A 23,140-nucleotide genomic window follows, 5' to 3' on the forward strand; every position below is an offset into this window, starting at 1 on the left:
TCCAGAGGCCAGTCCCCTGAAAGCACGCTTGGCCCCCAGCGCTGGCGCAGGGGTTCTCAGCCTGCCTGTGGGGAAGGGGAGCTCTCTGTAAACCCTCTGAAAATTGCAAGGACTCATTTGCTATGAGCTCTTCGCATGTGGCTGCTGAGAAAGCCTTTGCCTTTCTCTATTAACAAATACTTCGTTGCCTCGTTTCCTTACTTACAGCGCTCTGGAGTGTTTTCACTGAAGTCGAGTGTCTCCATCAGCGGACAGCAATTTCGAAATTGCAGGTCTTGCTGTTGACGGAAAAATGGGAGCATGGTTATTCCCGTGTGGGATCTTCACCACGAAGACGGGGACTGGGTTTAATGTCGACACTTTGAGGTGTGATGTGGCCCTGTCACTGGAAAAATACACAGTGAGCCAAATCCTGGCTCACAGCAGGGTCTGTATTTGGGCTGCCCCTCTGCCCACCCCCAGCCCTGCTCCTGAGAAGAAATGGGGTTTTAGCACAGGTTCAGCTCAGACCAGGACTGCACCCTGCTTGCTTTCTCCATTTTGGGGGCCCAGACTGCTCAACTCCGGGTCTTCCTCGAGGCGGGAGGAACCCTCCTTCTACGGTTCAGGAAGGACCCCAGCACAAGGCAGAACACGAGAAAGGAAACGAGTGGCAGTGCCCTTCACTCTGGCCTCCGACCCAGCAGGGGAAAGTTGGTTCAGAGCCTCGGTCACAGTCGCGGAGGGTTGCCACCGACCCCCGCCAGCCTCCCGCCCCCTGAAATGCTTCATGGTGTGTGTTTCAAATTAAGTAAATCCAATTTGATTTTATTTTGAAAACGCAGAGAGGATGTCAGAACCCCCTTTGAGGCACATGATTGGTGAGGCCCCAGGGGCGTCCCAGAAACCAAGGTGGTTCCTCTTGGAAAACCCGGCCCTGCTGGAACAGTAACTTGGCCACAGAAGTTTCCTCTGGTAATTAGCAATTTGTCCCCCAGTCCTGTTCAGTAGTGCTAATGAATTAAGCATATGCTTTTAACTTTTGCCCCCACACTGCCGCCTGGCAGTCTTCTTCCTTCTCTGGAGTGAGTCTTGGACGAGCACGAGCATGAGAAACAAAAATGTTAACTGCTCCAGATGCCGCCGACACCTCCTCCCGGCTCCGACCACAAACGAGACTGGTAAACAGCTCCGGACTCAAAGACTTTTTAAATAAGCCTTTTCCCAAGGCCAGTTCTGGCCTGGCTGTGTCTTCAGGGTGCCCGGGGGTCCTCTTCGTGTGTGTGTCTTCGAGGACGCGGCGTTGGGGCCAGGGTGTGCCTGGAATTACATTTGCGTATTCCGGCTAGTGCGGACAGTGCGGGGACGTGTGCACAGAAGACACTGGGCGTCAGGCCTGCAGAGCGCGGCTGGCTGGCCTTGGGCTGAGGGCTGGACGGGCCTCTTACTAGTAGGGAGGACGCGCTCTGGCCTGCCTGTGTTTCCACCGCAATGTCCTTGTGCCGGGCCGGGTGCAGGAAGACAACCCAGAACTGCCCTCCAAGGCCTCCCGACTGGGGGCACACTGAACGTGTGAGAGGGTGGACCCTGGGGAGTGCCGACCTTTCCTCCCCCAGGGCGCCCCACCTCCCTGGGCCCTGGACCCAGGGCCCTTGTGGGGGCTTGGGGAAAACGGGGGTAAAGATCACCTGCAGAGTCTTCCTAATTCCCCCAGGGTGGGGCAGTCTGTGGACACCAGATCTGGAAGTGTGGCTGCGCCCCGTCACTCTAGCCATGTCCACGGTCTCCCAGCGGCAGCCAGCCCCACGAGGATCCCCCCGAGTGGGGAGGCCCGGCGTGCGTGTCCACGCGGGGCCCTGACGCTGCTCTGTCCTTTGCAGACAGACCGTGCCCTATGGACTGTCCAACTACAGAGGAAGCTTCCGGGGAAGGAGGTCCGCAGGGCCGTTCCCGCAGAGCCCGCAGCCCTCCGAGTGGACCCCGCGCTGCTCTTGTGTGCAGGGCCAGGACAGCGCGTGCTTGCACTTCTGCGCCCGCGCCCTGGCTGACAGCAGGTATGTCGGCCCGCCACACGCACCCGCGCGGATCTGGGGTTCTGCGCAAGTGAGACGAGGCCAGAAGAGTCTGCTGCATGGGCCTCGGTGTGATGCCGTGTGGGGGTGGGGCGGGGCCCGGGGGCGGGGCGTGGGCGGGGCCTCGGAGGGCGTGGCTGTGCCCTGGCTGGGGGGCGGTCACAAGAGTGCCCTTGGCTCCGGGAGGTGGGTCCAGCCCTCTTGGTCCCTTTCAGAACAGAGCCCGCAGGGTGGCCGCAGCAATGGCTGGTCTCCAGACACACTTCTGGACTGCCCAGCACTTTGCCAAAATCTGCATAAGTCGCCAACATTTAAAGATGGAAGAATTACCCACCGCTGCCAAATGTGTATTTTTAGCTTCTTCCAAAACAGCAGATGGGACCGTCTGGTCCCACGGGGCCCCACCTCCCCTCCTGGCCTGTAGAGGCTGGAAACGCGTGGGAGCCACTCCCATCCGGGGAGACCTGCTTCCCGCATCCGCCTGCGTCGCCCCTCACCTTATTGGGGTTTGAGTTTGAGACCCCGTAGCCGACACTGGCAGCTAAGACGCTTGTGAACCTGCGGACCTGAGTAGATGAGCAGACCCCAGGTTTGACCCTGGGTGGCATTCGCTCAAGTGGGCGGGTGCCTTTGTGGTCAGGGACCCGGATTCTCTGTCCGAAGCCCCAGGGCCAACCTCATTTTCGTTGGCTTCGTAACATCCGGAGAATAAGTGAGGAGCGAGTCGACCTCGTGCTCGGGTAGGAATCCGCCCACTGTGTGCTCAACCTCGGGGCGCCGCGCCCGAGATGCCAGCCCTGGGGCGTGCGCTAATGTCCCCGCTGCGGGGGAAGAGGAAGTCCTAATCTGGCACCAAAAAACCAGCCACACGGAAATGCGGGTCGATTCATTAAAACCGGCTCTCGCCCCACAGGAGCTCTAGGACAGGAACAAATCCTGACAGAGACGAGCCAGCCAGTGGTGCCAGTGGAGGCCTGCGTCCGAGGAGGTGAAACTGCTTCCTGAGGCGTCATACCCTTGGGGACATGGAGGATGGGAGGGCGGCATGTGGTCGTGAGGACAGCCGGTGGGAGCCCCAGTGCACACGGGGTGCAGCATCCACGGGGGACAGGGCCTTTGGTACATCATCTCTGGGGACAGAGCAGGCTGGAGCTGCGGACAGTCACTGTCACCGCCCGGCCCCTGGGCAGCCACTCTTTGTCCTAGAATTGACCCCTTGCATCCCTTGCGGCTTCGGAGCCGCGACAGCCGGCTCTGGACTCCACTGGGCCCGGCCCAGACACAGCTAGCTGGCGTGCTGCTGGGACACAACCTTCCCCCGACCCCAGCACCCCGGCTCATCTACCTGGGCTCAGGTGTCACCTTTTCCAGAGGCAACAGGTAGTCATTACCAAAAAAAAGAAATCATTTCTTCTCTGCAGCAGCAGATTGCGGCGAGCGGGGACTTACAGCAGCTTGGCTTGGCAGTAAGGTCCCGTGTCCCCCCCCCCGCCCCGTTTTTTTGTTTTTTAACCTGCTTGTCTTTTTGGTATGAGAGATTCCGAGGTTTCCTGCAGCCAGACTGGGTTTATTTGTCATTCTGTCAATCAGGAATGGTTATTAATGGCTAGCCCGCCCATCTGCAATAGGATGGTAATTTATGTCCATAAGAATAGCCTGGAGGAGGCTTTGGTTCCTACAGGGACCGATCACGGGAAGATTAAACCTTGCTCAGTATACAGGAGGCTTTCCAAATTAGTGCCAGCAGCTTCTAGGCGTCCAGGGAGACCCTTCGCACCCGAAACACAAACGGAGGGGAGGGGGCGGGCGAGGTGGCAGAGAGAGGCCCCAGGAGAGCGCAAGCCAGGCGCCAGCTGGTCCCAGCCTTGCTTTTCGGTCTTTTTCCTTTTTTGCTCTTCTCACCCCAAACTCATACTCCTCTCAGCGAGGGCAGGATGCGATTAAAACCATCCGTCCTTTGCATCATGTATTCATCCGCTCATGCATTCATTCAGCAAAGAGACATCGTGCACCTGGGATGCGCTGGGCACGGTTCTAGAAGTTGGGGACAGCAGGGAGTGAGGCAAAGGGTCTGGCCCTGTGGAACTTAAAGACTGGGGAAGCGGACAGCAAACAGATACAGTCTCCCTCCCTATCCGTGGGACTACATTCCCAGGCCCTCCGTGGACGCCTGGAACCACAGCCACCACCGAGCCTCATCTGTACTGAGCTTTTTCCTCCACAGACACACCTCTGGGAAAGCGTGGTTTATAAATTAGGCACCGGAGAGAGTGACGACAATAACCCATGCTAGACTAGAAGCAGCAAAACAGTCTGCTGTAATAAAGGCTATGTGGATGTGGTCTCCCTGTCTCAAAACATTTTGGTCTGTACTCGGCCTCCTTGCGAGGAGGGGATGACAAGATGCTGTGTGGAGAGGAGAGCGAGCTGGTCACGCAGGCCTGTGACGCAGCGCGAGGCTACTGGGGACCCTCTGACAGTGTCAGAAGTAGGAACGTCTGCCTCTGGGCCGTGGCTGACAGCGGGTGACTGAAACCATGGCTAAGTGGGGACCACTGTACATGAAAGAACAGAGTGAGATGTGTGAGGGACAGCAGGAAGGCCGGGTCGGGATAGGAAGTGCCGGGGCTGGTTGTAGTTTGGGATCCGGTGGAAGCGTGGTCTCCCTGAGCAGGTGACGCTGGCTTAGAGACCTGCAGGAAGTCAAGGGGTGAGCCAGGGGGATGAGGAAGGGGAAGAGATTTCAGGCAGCGGCAACAGTAAGTGCAAAGGTCCTGTGGTAGGAATGTGCTCGGTATGTTCAAGGAAGGCGAGAGAGCCGCGCACGAGAAAGTCTGAGGTTAGCTGTTGCTCCACTCCTGTTCTGTTGAAGGTCCAGAAGATGAGGAAACTCGCACCGGTGCGTCCCCCTGGGGCTGGAAAGGTGGTTCTTCCAGGTATTTGCAATTCATGGAAAGCTCCTGGAGGAAGATTTAGTCAGGAAGAAACGTCTTCTCTTATAAGCCACGGTCCCTACTTTCCTGCAAGACTCAAGTTAGTAATTTCCAGATTCACATTCTCAGAGTGGAAGCTTGCCACCGTCCCGAGCTTGTGATAATCGAGATGTGACCAGGCTGCGGGGCAGCTCCCAGCAGCCGCGTCTGCTAGTGTGGTTGATTCGCACCTTCCTGGGCGGATGGCAGGCTCTGGAATTGCCAACAAGCACCGGCGAGAAGGTTCAGCTCAAAGCAGGCAACGGGGCTAGAGAGAGCGCGGGGAGAAGTGACCTTTTACAGGCAGTGGGAACTCTCCTGTGTCACTTGCCTTTCTCTCTTTCACCCCTTTCTCCAGGACAGGCTGAAGTCAAGGATGGACAAAGTGAGCAGGCCTGAGGCCTCCAGCATCAAATGCTTCCCCGGGCAGAGCTCCTTGTTCGGCCTGTGGCTCTGTGGTTTTAGGACCCCCCGCCAAAGCAGGCCCGCGGCACCCCGTTTCAGCGGCCCTCAGTCCCTGCTCCTGTCCGCTTCACATTCCCACCTCTTGGAGGTCAAGGAATGAGTTTTGCCCCCGGGGAGAAAAACCCACCCAGAGGGTCCTCACTTAACAATACCGCCCTACCCCAAGAATGCCCCCGTCCAAAGGACCCGGTTTCTCTAATGGGTAAAATGATCCCAGATGTGCCCCTGAGCCTGACGCCCGCGGCTCGGGTTTCACGCCGGAAATTGCTTTTGGAGCGGTAGGGCACGTTGGAAAGCCGCGTGCTAGCTTTCGCCTTCTCCTGGAAGAGAGGTGGGCTCGGAGCTTCGCACGTGTGAACACGTACCCCTGCACCCGACGCAGCGGGTGGCAGGAGTGTGCAACATTCTCGTCCTGACGGGGGGCGGCCCCGCGGTGGGAGCCAGGAGGGCGCCGCGCGTCGATTCTGGGTGCAGGCCGTAGCTCTGCGGGAGTTGAGGACTGGGAAGCTTATCGGATGTAGGCAGAGATTTTCAGCTGTACGTGGTGCCCACCAAAAGAAAAGATCTTAAAAAAAAGAAAGAGAAAGAAGAACGATGTTTGTGATGTTTGTGACCAGGAAAGGAGTCCATGAGTATCTGCGGGCTTTGAACCGCGGGCGGGTGGCTGAGAGTCTGCTCTTGATCGGGCCCCGACTTTCTGTGCTTTTGCCGGTCGTCAGACCAGGGCGCCGTGGGCCTCTTCCCGGGAGCCACAGTAAAGGCAGCCAGCTGCAGCTCAGGGCGATTTGGGAGAATATTTGCTTTCAAGAATAAATGTGGATCTTTGGGGAATGGCTTCACAATAAGTCACAAATGCAAACCCTTTGTAAATTATATAAATTCCTATTTATCTATATGATTGGCAAGCACTGGGTAATGCCCAGCGGCTCACGATCCGCTCCCGCTGTGCTTTTGGGCAGCCCAGGGTTACTGGATCTGACAGAGGGATGTGCGGTGAGGTCACCAACAGGGACGGCCTCCTCCCTCTACCCCTCCGCCCCCAAGTCCTAGCCCCCCCGCCAGGAGAGAGAGGAGACTCTCCACTTGAGGCACGCCCAGGTCACCCTGCAGAGAAAGTCAAGATGGTGGGGAACCAAGCCGTGTCCTTGACCAAATGTTGAGTTCTCCATGAGTATTTCCTAAGTTATTATAGGTATAAAAGTCAGTATCCGCCGTGAGGAAACAGAAGGGACTGTTTGCCAGCAGGGGTGTGTAGCGTAGAGAAGCAATTATTTATTTTGAGACCGTTCCTTACTTCAACTCCTTTACATGGATCTGTTAAAAGTAAAGTCACTGTATAGAGAGAGAAATTTTAAATTGTGTTCTGAATCCAAACTCCTAGTCCTCAGAGCTTGAATCACATTTTAAAAACGCATGCGAACTGTTTGGCTCTGTGGCAAGATGGTATCTTGGAGAGAAATTCATTTGTTGTGCTAACACTCAGAAAATACTAACTGTCAAATGCATAATAAAAAAATCTTGAAGTTTTCTCTGATGTGTGGGTTTTTCTCACTGGTGTTCTATGCATGGTTACACACCGACTTTTCATGGACCTCTGGAGAGCTCGGAGGGAGTTATGGTCCAGGAAGTAGAATCCATCCAAAGTCAATTATGGAGGGAGGCAAGCATGGGGCTGCTTGAATTTTAAGGAAGGAGCGGGATTTGGGGACCATCTGAGCAAGATAAACAATTCAAGGCAGTCGGGAAGAGGGACGTTTGGGGGAGAGGATCGGCTCCTTCCCCTGGTGCTGTCCCACTCACCTTGGGAGAGCCCCCGAGTGGCCACAGCAGGGCTGGGGCAGGAGTCCGGGGACAGGGCAGTCACGGCCAGCAACCAGCGGCTGACCCGAGAGGTCCTTTATGTGGCCTTTTTCTTTTGTGCTGCTGCGTACAGTTCTCGAGAATGAGCAGCCAGAAGTGACCACATTCTGTTTGCTCTCCTCCCTCCCTTGCAGTGGCTTTAAGCCTTGAGGACAACGAGGGCGTCTCTCTGGGTTGGAGGAGTTAGAACAGGCTTAGGTTTCTTCATTTTCTTCCCCCTCCCCTTCCTCCTTTCAGCCTCCTTTTTCTTTCTTTCTTTCTTTTGCCTCAAGGACTGGAGACTCCCGGGGGGGCCGGGAGGTGGACCGAAGCTCCCCAAAGAGCAAAGGGGAACCCGGAATTCTGAGTGGGCTTGATCACATCCAGTCTGAGAAAACCCAGGAGCCTCTCATCTTCATGAAACTCATTGAGAGAATTGTGGTTCTGATGCACTGGGAGTCTGGACACGAATTTTCTCCTGCAGGATGTGACGCCGTGCGGCAGTCAGTGGCCGCCAGGGCCCAGGGGAGGCATGAGTGGGACCTGTGCTGGGCACCCACGGAGATGAGATGCCGCAGACCCAGGGTGGGGGAGGAAGGGAAGGCGAGTCCACGGGGCGGGGAGCAGCACCAGCTGCAGGATGGGCGGGGCCCAGGGCGGAAAGCAGATGCGGGGCTCCTGGTTCAAACGTGTAAGAATTTCAGGATGGGGCCAGCAGAACCCCTGGCCAGGTGAGGGCATCCGCGCCAGGCTGGGGGCCCCGAAGTCCAGTGGGAGGGCCAGTGATCCAGAAAGCTGGCTTTGCCACCGAATCACCAAGGGGCCTAGCCTTCAGCCAGGCCTCAGTTTCCTCGTTTATAAAATGGGCGTGATAAATACCGGCTTGCCTACCTCCTTGCTTTATCCAGAGATCCAACCGAAAGAAAAAATCTATGTAAAAAGATGTTTTTAATCCTGAACTCACGGCAGGCCCGAGGCCCCATCTCCACGCTTCCAGGTTTCTCTGAACTAGTCACTAGCTCCTGATCTGACTCAAAGTTTCTCACGGAAGCACATCTTTGAAGTTAGACTATTTCTCAAAGTAATGGAATTTGATTTATAGACATTGTCAGTATAGTTGATTTCCCCCTACCCCAGAAGACACATATTCTCTAAATCCCCGAATTCTTTTATAGGAATTCTTAAGTCTCCCAAAGTTCGAGCAAATCAGTTACCTGTTATTCAGGCCGTTATGAACCCACTTGGGTCCTTCAGTCATCGGGTATGTGATTTCTTCTTTCTCTCCTGGCAGGAAGGCTCGGAGCCGTTGCGATCTGAGCGGTATTTAGCGTGGGGAAATTTAAGAATTAGTCACCGTCAGGGGCCAGGAGGAATGAATGCAAGCAGGCCTCCGCCGTGTGTATCATTAATCCTTCCAGCCTTCCAGCATGACGTACTGCGGACCCGGCAACAGGTGAAGGGATGAACGGAAGAGGCAGAGGTGTTGGGGCCGGGCCTGGCCCAGGAGGCACCCCGGGGCGGTTTGTACTGTGGCCTGAAGAGGAGTGCTGTCGGTCCGGGCTGGAGGTGGAAGGAGGACTTCCTGGAGGAGGTGAGCGAAGGTGAGCCAAGCCAAGCCCTGGGGGGAAGGGAGCCCCAGCTGAGCAGAGGCTTAGAGAAGCCCAGGGGCTGACCGAGGTGGGGGCCTCAGGGAAGGCCAAGGAGCTGTGGCTCTCGGTGGGTCAGACTCGGGGGAGGAGCGCCGACCCGGCGGGAAGGGAGAGCAGTGAGGGGTGACGACCACGTTCACGACGCAAGCAGCCGGAGCCAGCTTGGCCCCCGAAACCCCCCATCATTTCCGCACACCGGAAACGGGCCGGGTCCCCCACTCCTGTCTGCAAGCTCTGAGTGTCCGAGGGGAAGACACTTGTCCGTGGGGCGACGGGCTTTTGTCTTGGTTTTAGACACACCCTTGGCCTGTGACTCCCGACAGGAGCCCCAGAAAAGAGGGGCCGCGATGGGAAGGGGACATATTCCATGCGCCACGTATTGGGTCTGGCCTGCGCCCAGCGGGGTTCGAGGGGTTCGTGGCGAAGGAGCAAACGCGCGGGTCCACACGGGGCCCAGAGCGCGGGGATCTGCGGACCCGGCCTGCGTGTTTTCGGCTTCATGGGCCGCTCGCCGCGCTGCCGTGGGGACAGCAGCCACCAAGGATGCCCGTGCGCCGGGTGCCCGCACGCTGGGAAACCTCGGGGGGCGGAAACCCGCAGTGGGCTGGAGTCCCCGGCAGCCTGCCCCGGGCCAGCCCCGGACCTGGCGGCTCTGGAGTCGTGAATTTTGCGTGTCCTCGTCCATCTGAAGACGGCTGTGTCGGTGCGCGTGGGCGCTGGCTTGGGCCGGGGAGCGTTTTAGGGGACAGCTGTGTCCCCTCCGCTGTTCGGGGATGTCATTCTCCCCTGAGGTCAGTACCACTGCCTGGAAGTTTCCATGAGACCCTGGCTGTCCTGCAGCAGCGGGGTCCTCCGGTCCCTGTGGTGCCGTCAGGACTTTCTCTCCATCCTTGGTGTCTTGCGGTTCCGGTAACACGCGTCCGGGTGGGGATCTTTGTTTCCTCCGGCTTATACCGGTTAGCGCTCCGCGGCAGGACCTCCCACCCGAGGGGCCTCACCCCCCAAACGCTCCTTTCCCAGCTCTCTCCCCCCACCACTACCCTGCCCCGCTCTGGTTTTCTGGGGGGCTAGGAAGTGCTCATCTGAAGTCCATGTTTTCTCTGTTTCTCCCACCCCTGCATATCCTGTTTCCTTCCTTCCTCCCGTCCACTCCTCCCTCCTTCCCTCCCTTCCTTCCTTCTACCTTCCAGATTTATTCATTTATTTGAGAAAGAGAGAGAGCACGAGCGAGCAGGGAGGGGCAGAGGGAGAGAGAGAATCCCAAGCAGAACCCGTACCCAGCACAGAGCCCGAGGTGGAGCTTGATCCCACGACCCTCAGATCATGCCCCGAGCCAAAACCAAGAGCTGGAGGGCTTCACGAACTGAGCCACCCGGGCGCCCCATTTTCTTCCCTCTCTGAGAGTCTGAGTTCAGGGTTGAAAATCCAGACCCCTCATTAGACCATATTAAGTTATCCAAGAAGCAAGGCTTCCGTGACGCTGACTACCGGCCAGTCCGCAGGTTTCTAGGGGTCTCCCCTCACACGCGGAACCTAAGCACGTGCTTCATTCTCCCGTTTGTTCAGAGTTAGGTGTCGTCTTTGTAAATCTTCAATATAATTCCAGCCCACAGGTTCTGTCATTATTCTCATCTTACAGATTATCCAGAAAACCGAGGCCCAGAGAGGTCACGAGCCCCGGGTCCCATAGCTGGTGGCTAGCCCTCAGCTCTCTGCATCCTACTCATCCTCGTAGATGATGCGGCAGTGACAGGACGCAGTGAGGATGTGGGGCTCATGATAACTGTATGAAGATTTTTTTAATTAAAGCATTCAACAAGTGATACTCTTCCATGATTCAAAAATTAAAACTCCCCCCCAAAGTTGCCCCCAGCCCCCGTGCTCCTGGCCCCCCAATGTAGGGGATCACTTTTCCGACTTTCCGGTCTACCTGCCACTGTCTGCTTGTGAGGACAGGGGCGCGGATGAGCACGCGGCTGCTCTTCTCTGCTTCCGCAGAAGTTGGTGGCCAACGCTGTGTGATTTTTGTTTTTCTGATTCCACTTTTTTACACCAAATGTGTAGATTTTTTTTTCCCCTGCCACCAAACATGCATCATTTTGCACCCCCGTCCTCCGATTCTGCGGCTCCAGCTGGGTGTCCGGCGATCCAGTTCTGCTCTGACGCCGCCTTCCCAGAGTGAGCGTCAGATCGTCCCGGTGGCCCCTTCCCAGACACCAGCACCAGTTGGGGCCCCTGGGGACCCATGCTTCTGCCCAGCTGACTACAAATCTGAGGGTTCACACAACCCTTACCCCTTATCAGGTTCGATAATTCACTAGAGTGACTCCTGGAGCTCTGAAAAGCTCTTTTGTCCCTGCCGTAGCTTTATCACGAAGGACACGACTCAGCAAGAGCCAAGCGGACGGCTGGGACGCGGAGGGTGGAGTGTAGGGGAAGCGGGGTGGCGAGCCACAGGGAGCGTCCAGGAGCTTTCTAAGCCCAACATGTTCCCGACACATCAAAGTATTCCCAGCCCAGGAGCTTTTAGGGTTTATTGCTGGTTCATTACGTAGACGCAATGGATTACATCAGTGGCCACAGGCGACTGAACCCAGTCTCCAGGGCCTCGCCCCTTGGAGGTCACGGGGTGCACTGAGAGTTCCGGGCCTTTCACCCTGGCTTGGTCTTTCTGGCCCTTGGGCCCCCCCATCCTGAAGAAGCCACCCCTCCCCAATGAGCCACCTCACGCGCATACGTCAACTTCTAAAGTTTTAGGAGCTCTGTGCCAGAAACTGGGGATAAGGGCCCCATTTATTTCCTATTATACCATAAACCCGTACTTTTTTGACCTCGTTTTTTGGTTTAATATAACTAGAAGATGAATATCCCATGGCCTGTTCAGTGGGTACCCGTCGATGGACAAAACTGTCAATATTTTGTTACGACAAGTAAAGCCACAGCGACTAAGGCCAAAGCTCTCATGCAGTCGCGTGGGCCTCTGTGTGTGGGGGGGGTAGACGCCTGGAAGGGAGCCCACTGTGTGAGAGGGTGGACGCTTCTGCGGTTTTGGTGGATATTCTCGTATTTGAGGAACGTTCATTATCATCCCCACTTCCAGACGAGCCGCCGACCTGAGGCTCAAAAAGAAGTTGTTTCCCCAAAGCGACATAGTGAGTGAGGAGGCGGGAAGGACACCCCTTATTCAGGGGCTGGACAAGTGGGGAAAATGCTGCTGGGGGGAAGCGAGATGGAAGCGGTTCACGGCCGGAGCGCTGGGAGAGCGCAAGCGGGATGAAGGCAGCAGGAGCCCCTGGAAGTTGCTGAGAACCGTCCCCTCCCTCACGTGCTTGCTGGAGGTGGTGGATTTCTCCCCGGATTCCGGTGACATGGGGCAGCACCGCGGGAAACCTTAACAACAGCGCATGCGTCCTCCCTGGTCCTTACCGTTGGTGGTGCCTCCCTCCGCACGGGCTGGCTCTGGTGCTCGAGCCCTTTCAGATGTGCCAGTCACCGCCCCCCACCCCATAAAAACAGCTTTTGCATCTTTTCACCAAGTTGAGAATCTTTCCCTCGTTGAGAATGCAAAACCCAAGGTCTGTATCCATACGTGCAAGGATTTTGGGGGTGTCCATAAAGCCCCTTCTGTAAAAGCTCAGCCCCACCCCCAGATTAGACTCTGAAGGCACAGCTGAGGTCACACCCCCTGCTGCTCTGCGGACCAGGCTGGGCACTGAACAAGGCCTCCGCCAGGAGCTCAGAAGTGCGACGGTCTGAGGGGGCTGGTCAGGGTCGGCGGTGAAGGACCTCAGAAAGGGGCTCCCTTTCCCGCCTTCACATAGAGTGCTGAAGAAAGGTGGGCCCTGGAGACAGACAGATGAGCAGGGAAGCCACACTCCCGGGAGAGCGTATCAGCACGGAGCCTGGTTCTTACTGACGGTCCTGGGCTGAACTTCATACGCGGATTTCATGCAACCAGACACATTCCTTCCCTTTCCTAATCCCTCCAGTTCCTGAAGCTCAGGTAAAGGGATAAGAATTCTAATGTGAGCATCCTCTTCTAACTTAGCAGCCAGAATCCAGTACTCACCAGCTCTTGCTGCCTCAAGTCCAAGGGAAAAGGGAGAGCCCTGTCTCCGGTGGCTCCTGCCCCAAATCCTGGCTCCGCTGTGAGCACGCCGACCGGGGTCACGTGTCTACCCCCCAACCAGCCACTGGGCCAGGACAGTGTGGCACAAGGACGGGCCCGGGCTCTGAGACTCACAAAGCTCTTGGACCAAAGGAAGTTTGGATGCTCTTCCTAGAAGTAGGGCAGGTGGGTGACGGGCCGCAAAACCCACAAGGGCGTGTTCAGGTACCTAGTTATCCAAGGCTGTCGATGAAGACATCCTGACCTGTCTTGAACTAAGTGAATTAAGTGCATCTTCCGAGTAAAACCATGGTTTTCATCAATTTCCAGTATGAGATGGTCTTGACAGGCTTGTTCAGAGACTTGTTTCTGAGTACACATGTCCCCAGCATTTGTCACTGGAGAAGACCGGTGACATCTTTATTTCTGTCCATGCCCCGTGGCCCAAGCAACAGCCTAGTGTTATAAGTAGGGGAAAGAGACCATCCGTAAGGGAAAATGTGCCTTCTTTTAAAAACGCTGTTAGAAGAGGCTGCCCCCCGTGTTGCAACGCAACTTCAGCTGGCCTTCAAGTTTGAGGCCAGTGAGTGTGAAACTCACTAGGAGGTGCCTGAGAAAATTTGTCCACAGCCATGTCCCCATTCCAGCCACGGGCAGGGCATCCGGAGTTTCAAAGCTGCACTTACCATATCTTAAGTATTCATGCACTTAGATGCTTGGATCAAGAACCAGCGGAAACATTTTCCTACTAATTAATCGGCTAGCCTTGGGATCATGGAGACGTCATTACAGGTAGAGGTCAGAGCTCAGGAAATACCCCCACAACTTAGAATTGAACTGAATCTTCCCCAGAGTTAATTTGGTAGCTAATGCCGGCTCGGGCATTTTCAATGTGACCCTAGCTTAGGAACGGGGTAGGATAAGTCCTAAGGGGGTTTTCCTTTTCTCTTGGTTTATATAAACATGAAGCCAGCATTAAAACAAACCAACCAACCCCCAGTTCCTGAGAGCCTACTATTTACCAGGCTCCTTCTCCCTCTAGGCCTCCCACGAGCCGAGCCTCCTGCAAGGCCCACTTGTCCTCAGCCCCATCCCTGCTTCTGCCTCCCAGAGGCCAGAGGGAGCTGGACTATGCGGTTCCTCCTTGTAGTGGGTAGAACAAGAAGCCGGAGGCGGAGGCAGAGGTCAAGGTTGGAGACCCCACAGTTAATTCTGTTAATTCATAAGTAGCTTGTCTTGCACGTAACTTTGTCATTTTTGCTTAGTGCTTTTTCCTCCCTTTGCCTCCCTCATGAGGGTGGATTTACTGCCGTATTTACTGCTATAAACTCGGTACTTAGCTAAGCACTCAGCCCTTGCTATAAACTCAGTACTCAGCCAAGCACCCAACCTTTGCCAAAAACTCAGTACTTAGCCAAGCACCCGGGCCTTGCTATAAACTCGGTACTTAGCCAAGCACCCAGCCCTTGCTATAAACTCAGTGCTTAGCCAAGCACTCAGCCGTTGGTCGCATTCCATGAACATTTGTCCAGTGAACGGAGACACGATGAGTATCACAGGCTTCTGACTTTGATGGTCTTGGGGGCTGCTGGAAAACCAAGCACACAGACTATTACTGGCCCAGGAGTTCGGTGACCAGTGAGGAGCTGTGGGAGCAAAGGGGAACAGGGTCTGATCTTCGGGACATTACACAGAACAGATGCCTGTCAAGGACGGGGCCCCTCCACGGTCCAGCGAGTCCCATAGTCACCTGTCTTGACTCCAGCCAGGGCTACCTGTCCCCTTAGGGGAGCCCCCAGCCTTGCTGGTCCTCGCTGTGCCTGCCTGTACAGTGGGGACACTCTCCCCGTTTGCTGACCCCTGCGGGTGGGGCCACTGTGGTCTTCAGAGGTCCTGGTGACAGCAGATGGAGTGCACGCTCAGCCCGGGCCAGACTGCTTCGTGGGGCTGAGAGTTTCAGAGAAGCTAATTATTTTTCTTTGAAAATTTATGTGGAACTTGGCTCAAAGTGGAAGAGATAATTTGAATTTTCTTATTATTTTTTAAAAATGTTGGACTTTACTAACTAAAAATCATTCATTTCCCTTGGTTGTGTTAAATTGTACTTCACTCGTGTGATTATGTATTAACAGAGTAGGGTTCTGGTTGACTAGCGGACATAAGGCCTGTTTTTGAAGACATTGAATGAAGTATTTGTCATTTTATTTTGCAAGTTTTTGTTTGTTTGTATTTCAGAGCCAACAGACAATTTTTTTCAACCTCTTGGAAAGTTCCCAAGCCACAGCCCTGGCTGCCATAGGGTTCCTTACTAACGGGGGTCCAATATTGCCCATTTCCCGACGATCGCTCTGGAGAGAGGAAGTGGGATGCTGGACATTTTTGTTAGTCCTTGGGTCCGAGAGCTGTTGCTTTGTAGCAGACCATTTCAGAGTTGGACGGCTTAGGAACGACAGCCATTTGTTCTTTCCCACAAGCCCGCGGGTCATCCGCAGGGTTTTGTTGCCCTGGACCGGGCGCGGCTGATGTCAGTGGGCTGGCGGGAGTGTCTGCGGTCAGCTGGGGGTTGGCTGGGGACTGGCCAGTGGCTGGGGGGACTGGGTTCTGCTGCATGTGATGCCTTGTCTCCCAGCAGGCCAGCCTGGGCTCGTTCTCACGGCAGAGCCAGGAATTGGGGGGGGGGGACTCCAAATCCTGCTGTGCCAAGAGAGGCAGAGGCAGCGGTACCCCCCAGAGCCGAGGGGCACAACCATGAGCTTTGCCTCGAGCAGTGACTGCCAAGGGCACGGTTGTTGAGGAGGGGGGACCGTAGTCGCTTGTCTGTATTTGTCACAGCCAAACTGCAGATCTGTCGTTTGCGTTTCTCATTTCAAGGAAATATTCAGCCTTAGCAAGAACCGCGGCTTCGTGAGGCCTGAATTACGTCTGCGCTATCCGGTACAAGTCTACGTCCCCGCAACCTTCTACCAAAGGCCGAAGTTGCAAAATGCACGCTTGCTGAGACGCTCCCTTCCGGCCCCAGGCTGTGGGGTGTTCGCAGGCGCCCGGTGGTCCCGGGGCTTCTCGGAGGTGGCCGCTGTGCGGGCCGTGTGGGCCAGAGCTCTGCTCCTGTCTGCCGGCCGTGAACAGGTGCATTAGCCCCAGCATCCGGCACTTCGTGGCTGGACAGGGCAGCACGGGCTGTGCGCAGGGGCCCGAGGACCCGGGAGATCGTGCTTGTCAAGGGCTTGGGGAGCTGCTGGGCACTTCAAACGGGCGCCGGAAGCATTAGCGGCCTTCGCTGTTCTTCCTTCCAGAGCTCAGGTCCCAGTGCACACGCGGGGACGTCTGGCGACTGCACGAGTTAGCCACGTGAGCCCCGCTTTTCTGAGAGCAGAGACATGGAGAGCATGTGAGGGAGAGGAGACAAGGACATAGGGCCCAGCTCTTGGGGTCTTGCTAGGATCAAAACAGCTCCCTGATCCCCTGTGCCAAGTCCCAGTCTTGGGCTGTTACATGACCGACAGGAGACCAGCCGGAGGCAACTGAAGGATGGGAAGAAGGCTTTTCCGAAGAACTTCGAGCTCTCCCTTTTCTCTGGTAGAATGGTAAAACAAAAATGACCGTGAAGGGCAAAAGAATGTTACTGGTTGGGGGTGGGGGATCCCAAGTGCCTTGAGCCAGGCGTGGAGAAGGGGCTGGAGGGAAGCCTTCTTCTGACGGACAGACTCGGGGGAAGGCAGGTTGCTGCTGGAGGCGGGGGCATCGGTGGGAGATTAGAATGTTCCCAGGGAAAAGGACTGTGAATGGATCCTCGCACATTTGAAATGGGACACTTTGGCTCAGGAGGAACCTTCCGGGCATGGGAACTCCTGAGCCCAGATGGTGGGAAAATCCTCCGAAAACTTTGGGATTTGGGTCTGTGCAGCTGGGCGGCAGCTGCGGGCCTGGAACCGGAGCCGACCCCAGGTGGGACCACCTGCTTCGGCCAACACTCTTTCCCACCCTCGTCGGGGAGGCCCAGCCTTTCTCACTGCGGCCCTGCAGGGAACGAGGAGGAAGCGGAGAGCTGCTGTTTTTTGAAAGGATCAAGGCAATGGGCGTCCAGCCCGGAAGGCTCGCGGAGGCTCGGGGTCGATTACCAAGAAGGCGCAGAGCAGCCGAATCTGTGCGGTTTTCCCTGAGGCCGCCAGTAAGTCCGCCTCTGGTATCATGTTCTCTGTACCCACAGAGCCATGTGGTCACCACGGGGCCATGTGGACTCCATAAATTTGGAGTTTGTAATTGTTCCGACAGGCCAGGGAGTGGATCTTCTCTTCCAATTGTCTATGAAATAGCAAATTAAGAGCATAATCCTGATTGCACGGGGCATGCCTACCCCCCCGGCAGGGACAAACTCCATGATCTTTCGGAGCATCTGGTACTGCGTCATGAATTACTAGGGTGACGGCCAGTGGTTCTCTCAGGCCCCCGGTGACATGCTCTGCGTCTTGTTGTGCTTGAAGTCACCCACAGAAACATTACAAGTAGCTAATTACAACTGTTTCCTTTAGGAAGCACCTGGAATTCCCTTCTGGAGAGCTCTGAGAAGGAGCTAAGGGCCTAGGTCTGGGGGCAGGAGGGGGCCTGGGGCCCAGCCCCAGCTCTGCCGCTTGCTTCCCTGGTCAGTTCCTCAATCTCTCTGAGCCTCGGTTTGCCCAGCTGCAAAATGGGGATGATAAATGGGGTCTGAGCCCACGCGCGCTGGGTATGGGAGCGGACCACCACGGGGGTGGGTCCTCCAGCCCCGAGGAGGGCAGCCTGGGGTCTGCCTCCGCACGGCGGCTCTGAAAGTGCCAGAACCACCCAGCCCTACCTGGCCACGCTCCTGACCCACAGACGCTCTCAAGATAAGTGCTTGTTGTTGTGAGTCGGACCAGCCTGGTAATTGATGGTCCTGACCTCTGCCGTTCTTCGGATGGTGGAACGAGTCCGTGTGGGCACAGGCAGAATCTCGGGGTCCAGCGGGTGCTCCCCAGCGGCCAAGACGGTGACGCCCGTGCCGGGTTGCCGTATTCAGGACGTAAAAATACAGGCAACCCCGTTCTGTTTGAATCAGATAAACAGTAAATAAAATTTTAGCAGAACGGAGAACCGGCAATGGCTGGGACACGCTGTGTTGAAAATGACTCGCTGTTTATGCGAAATTCAAATTGAGCTGCGTGTCCTCTAGTTTATCTGGTAATCCTAGATCGAGGGGATTTACTTCCTCAGATTCCAGCAGATGTCTGTCTCTGGTGTGGTTGATCCTTTTATTCCCTAATTGAAAAAAAAAATACAGCAGTTTCTGAGTACTAGAACTTATTTTGGCAATTACCAAACTCGGCAACATACGGAAGGTTGTCATTCTCTTCGCATCCCCGGAAGAGCGTAAGCGGGAACGACGTCTGACGTAAACAGTTTGTCAAAATGATTGAAGAACTCGCAAATGTGCCTACCCCAAACTTTGATTACAAACTGTTCATCACAGTCTTACCCAAAATAGCAAAATAGCTGGGGGAAAAAAAAAAAACGCACTGCTCAAATAATACTAATAATATGAAATTTTCCCCTAAGGTTTCCAGCAAGAACGGAGGCATTCTCCGATGCTGGTCAGTAAAGGTTTCGGGGGAGTGACAAACAAATAAGGAACAGCCTCCTGGTGTGGCTACACCTGGCCTGGGAGCAGAGGCTTGGGAAGTGACCGTTCACGTGCAGGGACGTGTCGGTCCCTCCGCGAACGCGGTGGCTCGCAGCTCAGCCCCGGACCAGCACCTTTGCTCCCTTGACCAAAGGCCCAAAACTCGATGAAACTGGAGGTCAGAGGGTTCGGTTCAAATCTCAGGGAACACACGGAATTCAGACACAATCCTGGTCACAACGGGACGTGTTGGGAATACCTTCTTGGCCCAAGGGAGGTGCTCCTGATGGTGTCTAGGGTGGCGTATAAGGGTCCAAAAAATGCTTGGGCTCATCCTGGTGGCCAGGCACCAGGAGGAGTCTGGTGTGCTCCTTCTGGCTCATTCTCTGTCTGCAAAGGTCATCTCATGGGTTTGCTGGAGCATTGTGTGGGGGGAGGGCATGGCAGCCAGGCCCAGCACCAGCTGGACTCCACCTCCTGATACTGGGGAACACGTGGGCTGTTGATTTCCTGCGACATCTGGGAGCATGAACTGACCCCCACCCCCAACCTTGGGCTGAGGGCTGAGTGTCCGGCGAGGCTTCGTGGAGGACACGGTGTGGGAGGGTTGGCGAGTTGGCGGGGCCCCCTCCCCGACCTTCCCACTGCAGTGTGGACTCTGCCTCTGGGGCAAGAGGCAAGAATGGGAAGGAGCCGCCTTCACACAAGACTGCAGAGAGTGCGCTCAAGACACACGGCCTCGGGGCCCCAAAGGTGCCTTCCCTTCCCTATAGCAAATATCTCATAACACCTACTGACAATCCCAGCCTCAGCGGCGTCCACATCTTCGGAAGAGCACCACTGTAAAACAGCTTTGTAAAGCTTAGCGAGGATGGGACCGGGAAGGCAAGGGTGCCTGGGGCCCACGGCTGCCTCGTCAGCTATGGCTTCCTCTGTAGACCCACTTTCTGGTGGAGTTCGGGAGGCAGGGGGGCCAGCCCAGAAACTCTGTGTGCGGGTGGCGGTAAGCCGCTGGCATCAGAAGCTGGGGGACGGGGTGCAGCCCCAGGGGCATCTGGGAGGCCCGAGTGCGATGGGCTTGCTCCGCAAAGTGACTGTGGCAAGTTCTTTGTTGCTCTGTGCCTCAGTTTCCCCGCCTGTGAAGTAGGGCTTCTCACGGGACAGCTAGGAGTCCTGGTGAGGTGACGGCTGGAAGTGCTCCGAGGAGTGCACGTCGGGCACATGTCATCGGTAAAAGTCACAAGCAGGGCATCGACTGGAAGAGGGGAGGAAGGGTCTGTGTCTGCCGTCTCTGTGTGTCACCCCACCCCGGGGCAGCAGAAGTCCCCTAGGGGCCCCTCTGGGCCTTGGCCAGGATGTAATTCAGGTCTGAAGAAGGACACTGGGCTCTTGGAATGTGCACTGGGCCAGAGCGGGCGTCCCGAGTGCTCCCCTTTGCAGAGAACCGTGTTGAAGGCGAAAGGACCGAGTGTGAGCTCGTGGGGGCCCCTGTGTCGACAGGACATCAGCAGCCGGCGCGGCGAGGCCGGGGGTGCCTGTGGGGACGGCTGGGGAGGCAGGTGCCGGTGACCTGAAAGTCTTCAGCCGGCCCGTTTCACAGCTGGGAAGGTCACCGGAGCCGGGAGTGGACGTAACTGCTCAGAACCTCCCGGGGGTGGGGGTCCAGGCTCAGCTCCGGGCTGGCCTCCGCCTTTTGGAATCTGGTCCTATGGGTACAGGCCTCCAGGGGCCATCCACGGGGTGGTCAGAGCTCCGGGAGACAGGGCCCTGGGGCGCCATTCCAGAGGCCGCAGTACGAGGTGGCCGCTAAGCCTGAAGGCCCAGAGCGGGACGGCTGGACTGCCAATCTGGGTGCCCTGCTTCCTGGCTCCGTGGCGCAGGGCAACCCCTCTGTGCCCCGGGTTCCTCATCTCTGGTTTTTGTGGGGGTGAAATGAGATCAAAACATCTGAGTGTTTTGAAAACTGGCCCGAACTCCCTGTTGCTATACTGTTCTGCCCCGTGCTGGGAGAAGTCACCAGGAGGGCTTCCTGGAGAAGGCAGTCTTTAAGTGAGGCCTCAAAGAATAAAAAGGCGTGCCCAGGAGGTGTGCTCCTCTGGGGTAGGGACTTTCAGACCAGGGGAGAGGCGGGGGTGTGAGAGCAGATGGTGGGCCGTGGACCAGCGTGTGGGCCCCCAGGCCGGGAGGTGTCTGAGCGCAGGTGAGGGAACGTGTGTGAGTTCACACACTTGTGCGTGGGGGAGAGTGTGTGTCTGTGCACGTGGGCAGGTTTGTGGAGTGGAGCGGGGCCCTGGGCCCTGGGGAATAGCTGGAAAGAGAACAAGGAGGGACTGTGGTCGTGCGGGGTCACGGGGTGGGGCGAGCTTTCCCCACAGACCCAGGGAAACGTGACTGGGTCTGAAGCACTGGGGGAGATGGTGGGGGTCACACTTCAGAGAGGGCACTTGGTGGTGGGGAGGGCCAGACAGGGCCTGGAGGCCGTGAGCACTGGAACAGGACAGACAGACAGACAGACAAGTTGCACTGGAGGCGAGAGGGAGTTGCTGGCCCTGCTGGTCATCCCCGCCGGTCATCCCCGTGCCACCAGCGTGCTCCCAGGACGAATGTCCCAGATGAGATTTAAGGCAGGTGACGGTTCCCACCCCATCCTGTGCCTCCTCGAGGGAGCTTGGCCGCCCCTGAACTTGGGTCCACGTGGAATAAAGTTCTGTCCCAGAAAGCTCAGGGGCCTCCGGGCTGGGCTGAGTGGCTGGGTAACCCTGAGTTCCCTTGTCAAAGAAAGCACCGCCCTGGGCAGCCGGGGGACAGCCCTGTGACAGGCCGGCTGTGGTCTGGGGAGGTCCCTGGAGCCCTGGCATGTGGCGTCCTCTCGTCTGGCCCAGTCGCGCCCCACAGGACGGACGCCCTGAGAGAAAGACCATGAGAACAGGGTGTCCCCGGGGAGGCCGCTGCTAGCGGCGGCGACAACTGTTGGCTCTGGGGGAGCCCGGGCGGCTGCTTGGTGTCACAGACTTGCGGATGGAGGCTGGCGGCCGCAGAGGGCCCCGTCCCAGCTGTGGTCTCCCTGAATTCTCACTGCGCTCCCAGGGAACGTTCTTACTCCCACCTACACGAGATGAGACGGGAAAGGCAGGGAAGGGGTCCAAGATGAACTTGAACTTCGGACCTGGGAGCCCACGGTCTTCGCCTTCCCACCACTTTCAGCCCAGGGGTTCCCATCCTCAGCAGCACAGACATCTCGTGCGAGACCCTTCTCCCTCGTGGGGGCTGTCCTGGGCCTCATCGGGTATTGGCCACCCCCTGGTGATGACCACGGATGTGTCCAGACATCCCCGCACGGGCAAAATGGATTCCCGGGGATCCAGCAACTCACTTTAGGGAGAGGGCGAAGAGGACCTCAAGACCCCTGTGGGTGTCCCCGTCCCTCCAAGCCAACCCCAGGGCTGACCCTCTCTGGGGTCTGAGCCTCACTGCTCGTGGGGCGGCCATGCAGCTTGGTCAGGGGCCAGCCAGGCTCTCCCAGAAATCACTCCTGCCGCACACCTTCCTGAGCTGGATCTTGCTTCACTGGCATGAGCCCGAACGGAGCCTGCCTTAGCCTTGGGCACTTCCGACCCACTTTATCCAGCCACAGGCCACCTTCAGGTCAGACTGGCTAAGGTCAAGTCCACGGCAAAATCCCAGGGCTCCCGGGTCCCCTGCACGGTGTAGGCCGGAGCATGAGGAGGGCGGACCAGGCTCCCGGTGGAGGTCAGAATGACAGCTGCCCTCCCGGAGGGGCACCATAGCTGAGGCTGAGATGGGAGGTTCACAGCCTCGTGGGTCCAGCGGACCGTCGAGGGAAGCATCTCCCGGGAGCGCGGGTGCACCTGCTGAGGGCTGTTCCTCCCAGAGACTGCGGAGACGGGAAACCCCAGGCCATAGCAAACGCCCCGCAGCAGCCTGTGGGACAAAACCCGAAGGCCGCCCCGGCCCCGTCAGAAACAAGGTGCGCGGGGGTTCAGGGATGTGGTTTCCCCAGAAGAACGGAGGAGGCAGATGTGCCCCGAAAAGACGGGGGCAGAGACCAAGGGACGTGGCTTTGAGCCAAGGGTCACCAAGGGTCATCGGCAGCCGGAGTGTTGGGGGGGGGGGCAGAGAGGCTAGAGGCGGAAGGAGTAGACCCGGAGCTCCGGGTGAGCAGGGGCTGCTGGAGGCTGAGAGCAGGGGGTCGAGCTCCCGGGAGCCGTTTCAGGAAGACTGTGTGGGCTGGAGCTGGGGGCCCGACTATGGGGTGGGGGCCGGCGAGGAGGTCCATTAAGGAATCGGGGCCCCCAGATTTGACAAGGGAGCAGGAGAACCAGGCCTGTAATCAGCCCAGACGCAGAGGCACCCTAGAAAGGACAGTGGATGCAGGGACGGCTCCGGGTGGGGGGCACCGT

At 57.1% G+C, this 23,140-nt stretch overlaps 1 protein-coding gene across 12 annotated transcripts in view; it reads left to right on the forward strand.

Moving 5' to 3' along the window:
* The window catches only part of EDN3 (endothelin 3), a 71,829-nt gene that overhangs the window by 14,400 nt on the left and 34,289 nt on the right, over positions 1–23,140 (forward strand). The window contains exons 3-6 of one of the 12 annotated variants that reach the window (XR_006815269.1): positions 1,860–2,033; positions 2,965–3,039; positions 8,619–8,928; positions 15,956–22,752. The exons of 1 other annotated variant lie outside the window; for it this stretch is intronic. Coding sequence is in view for 4 of the 11 variants with exons in the window: in XM_045980316.1 (XP_045836272.1) it covers positions 1,860–2,033; positions 2,965–3,039; positions 8,619–8,655 (286 nt within the window). In the remaining 7 variants the exon portion in view is untranslated. Of the gene's footprint in view, positions 1–1,859; positions 2,034–2,964; positions 4,396–5,381; positions 7,022–7,811; positions 7,913–8,618; positions 10,140–10,615; positions 10,750–15,955; positions 22,753–23,140 lie in introns of those variants that run through there. 10 more of the 12 variants (XR_006815268.1, XR_006815270.1, XR_006815271.1 and 7 more) reach the window with 10 other exon arrangements.

The sequence above is a fragment of the Meles meles genome, chromosome 16, assembly GCF_922984935.1.
Source record: "Meles meles chromosome 16, mMelMel3.1 paternal haplotype, whole genome shotgun sequence".
Lineage (NCBI taxonomy): Eukaryota > Metazoa > Chordata > Mammalia > Carnivora > Mustelidae > Meles > Meles meles.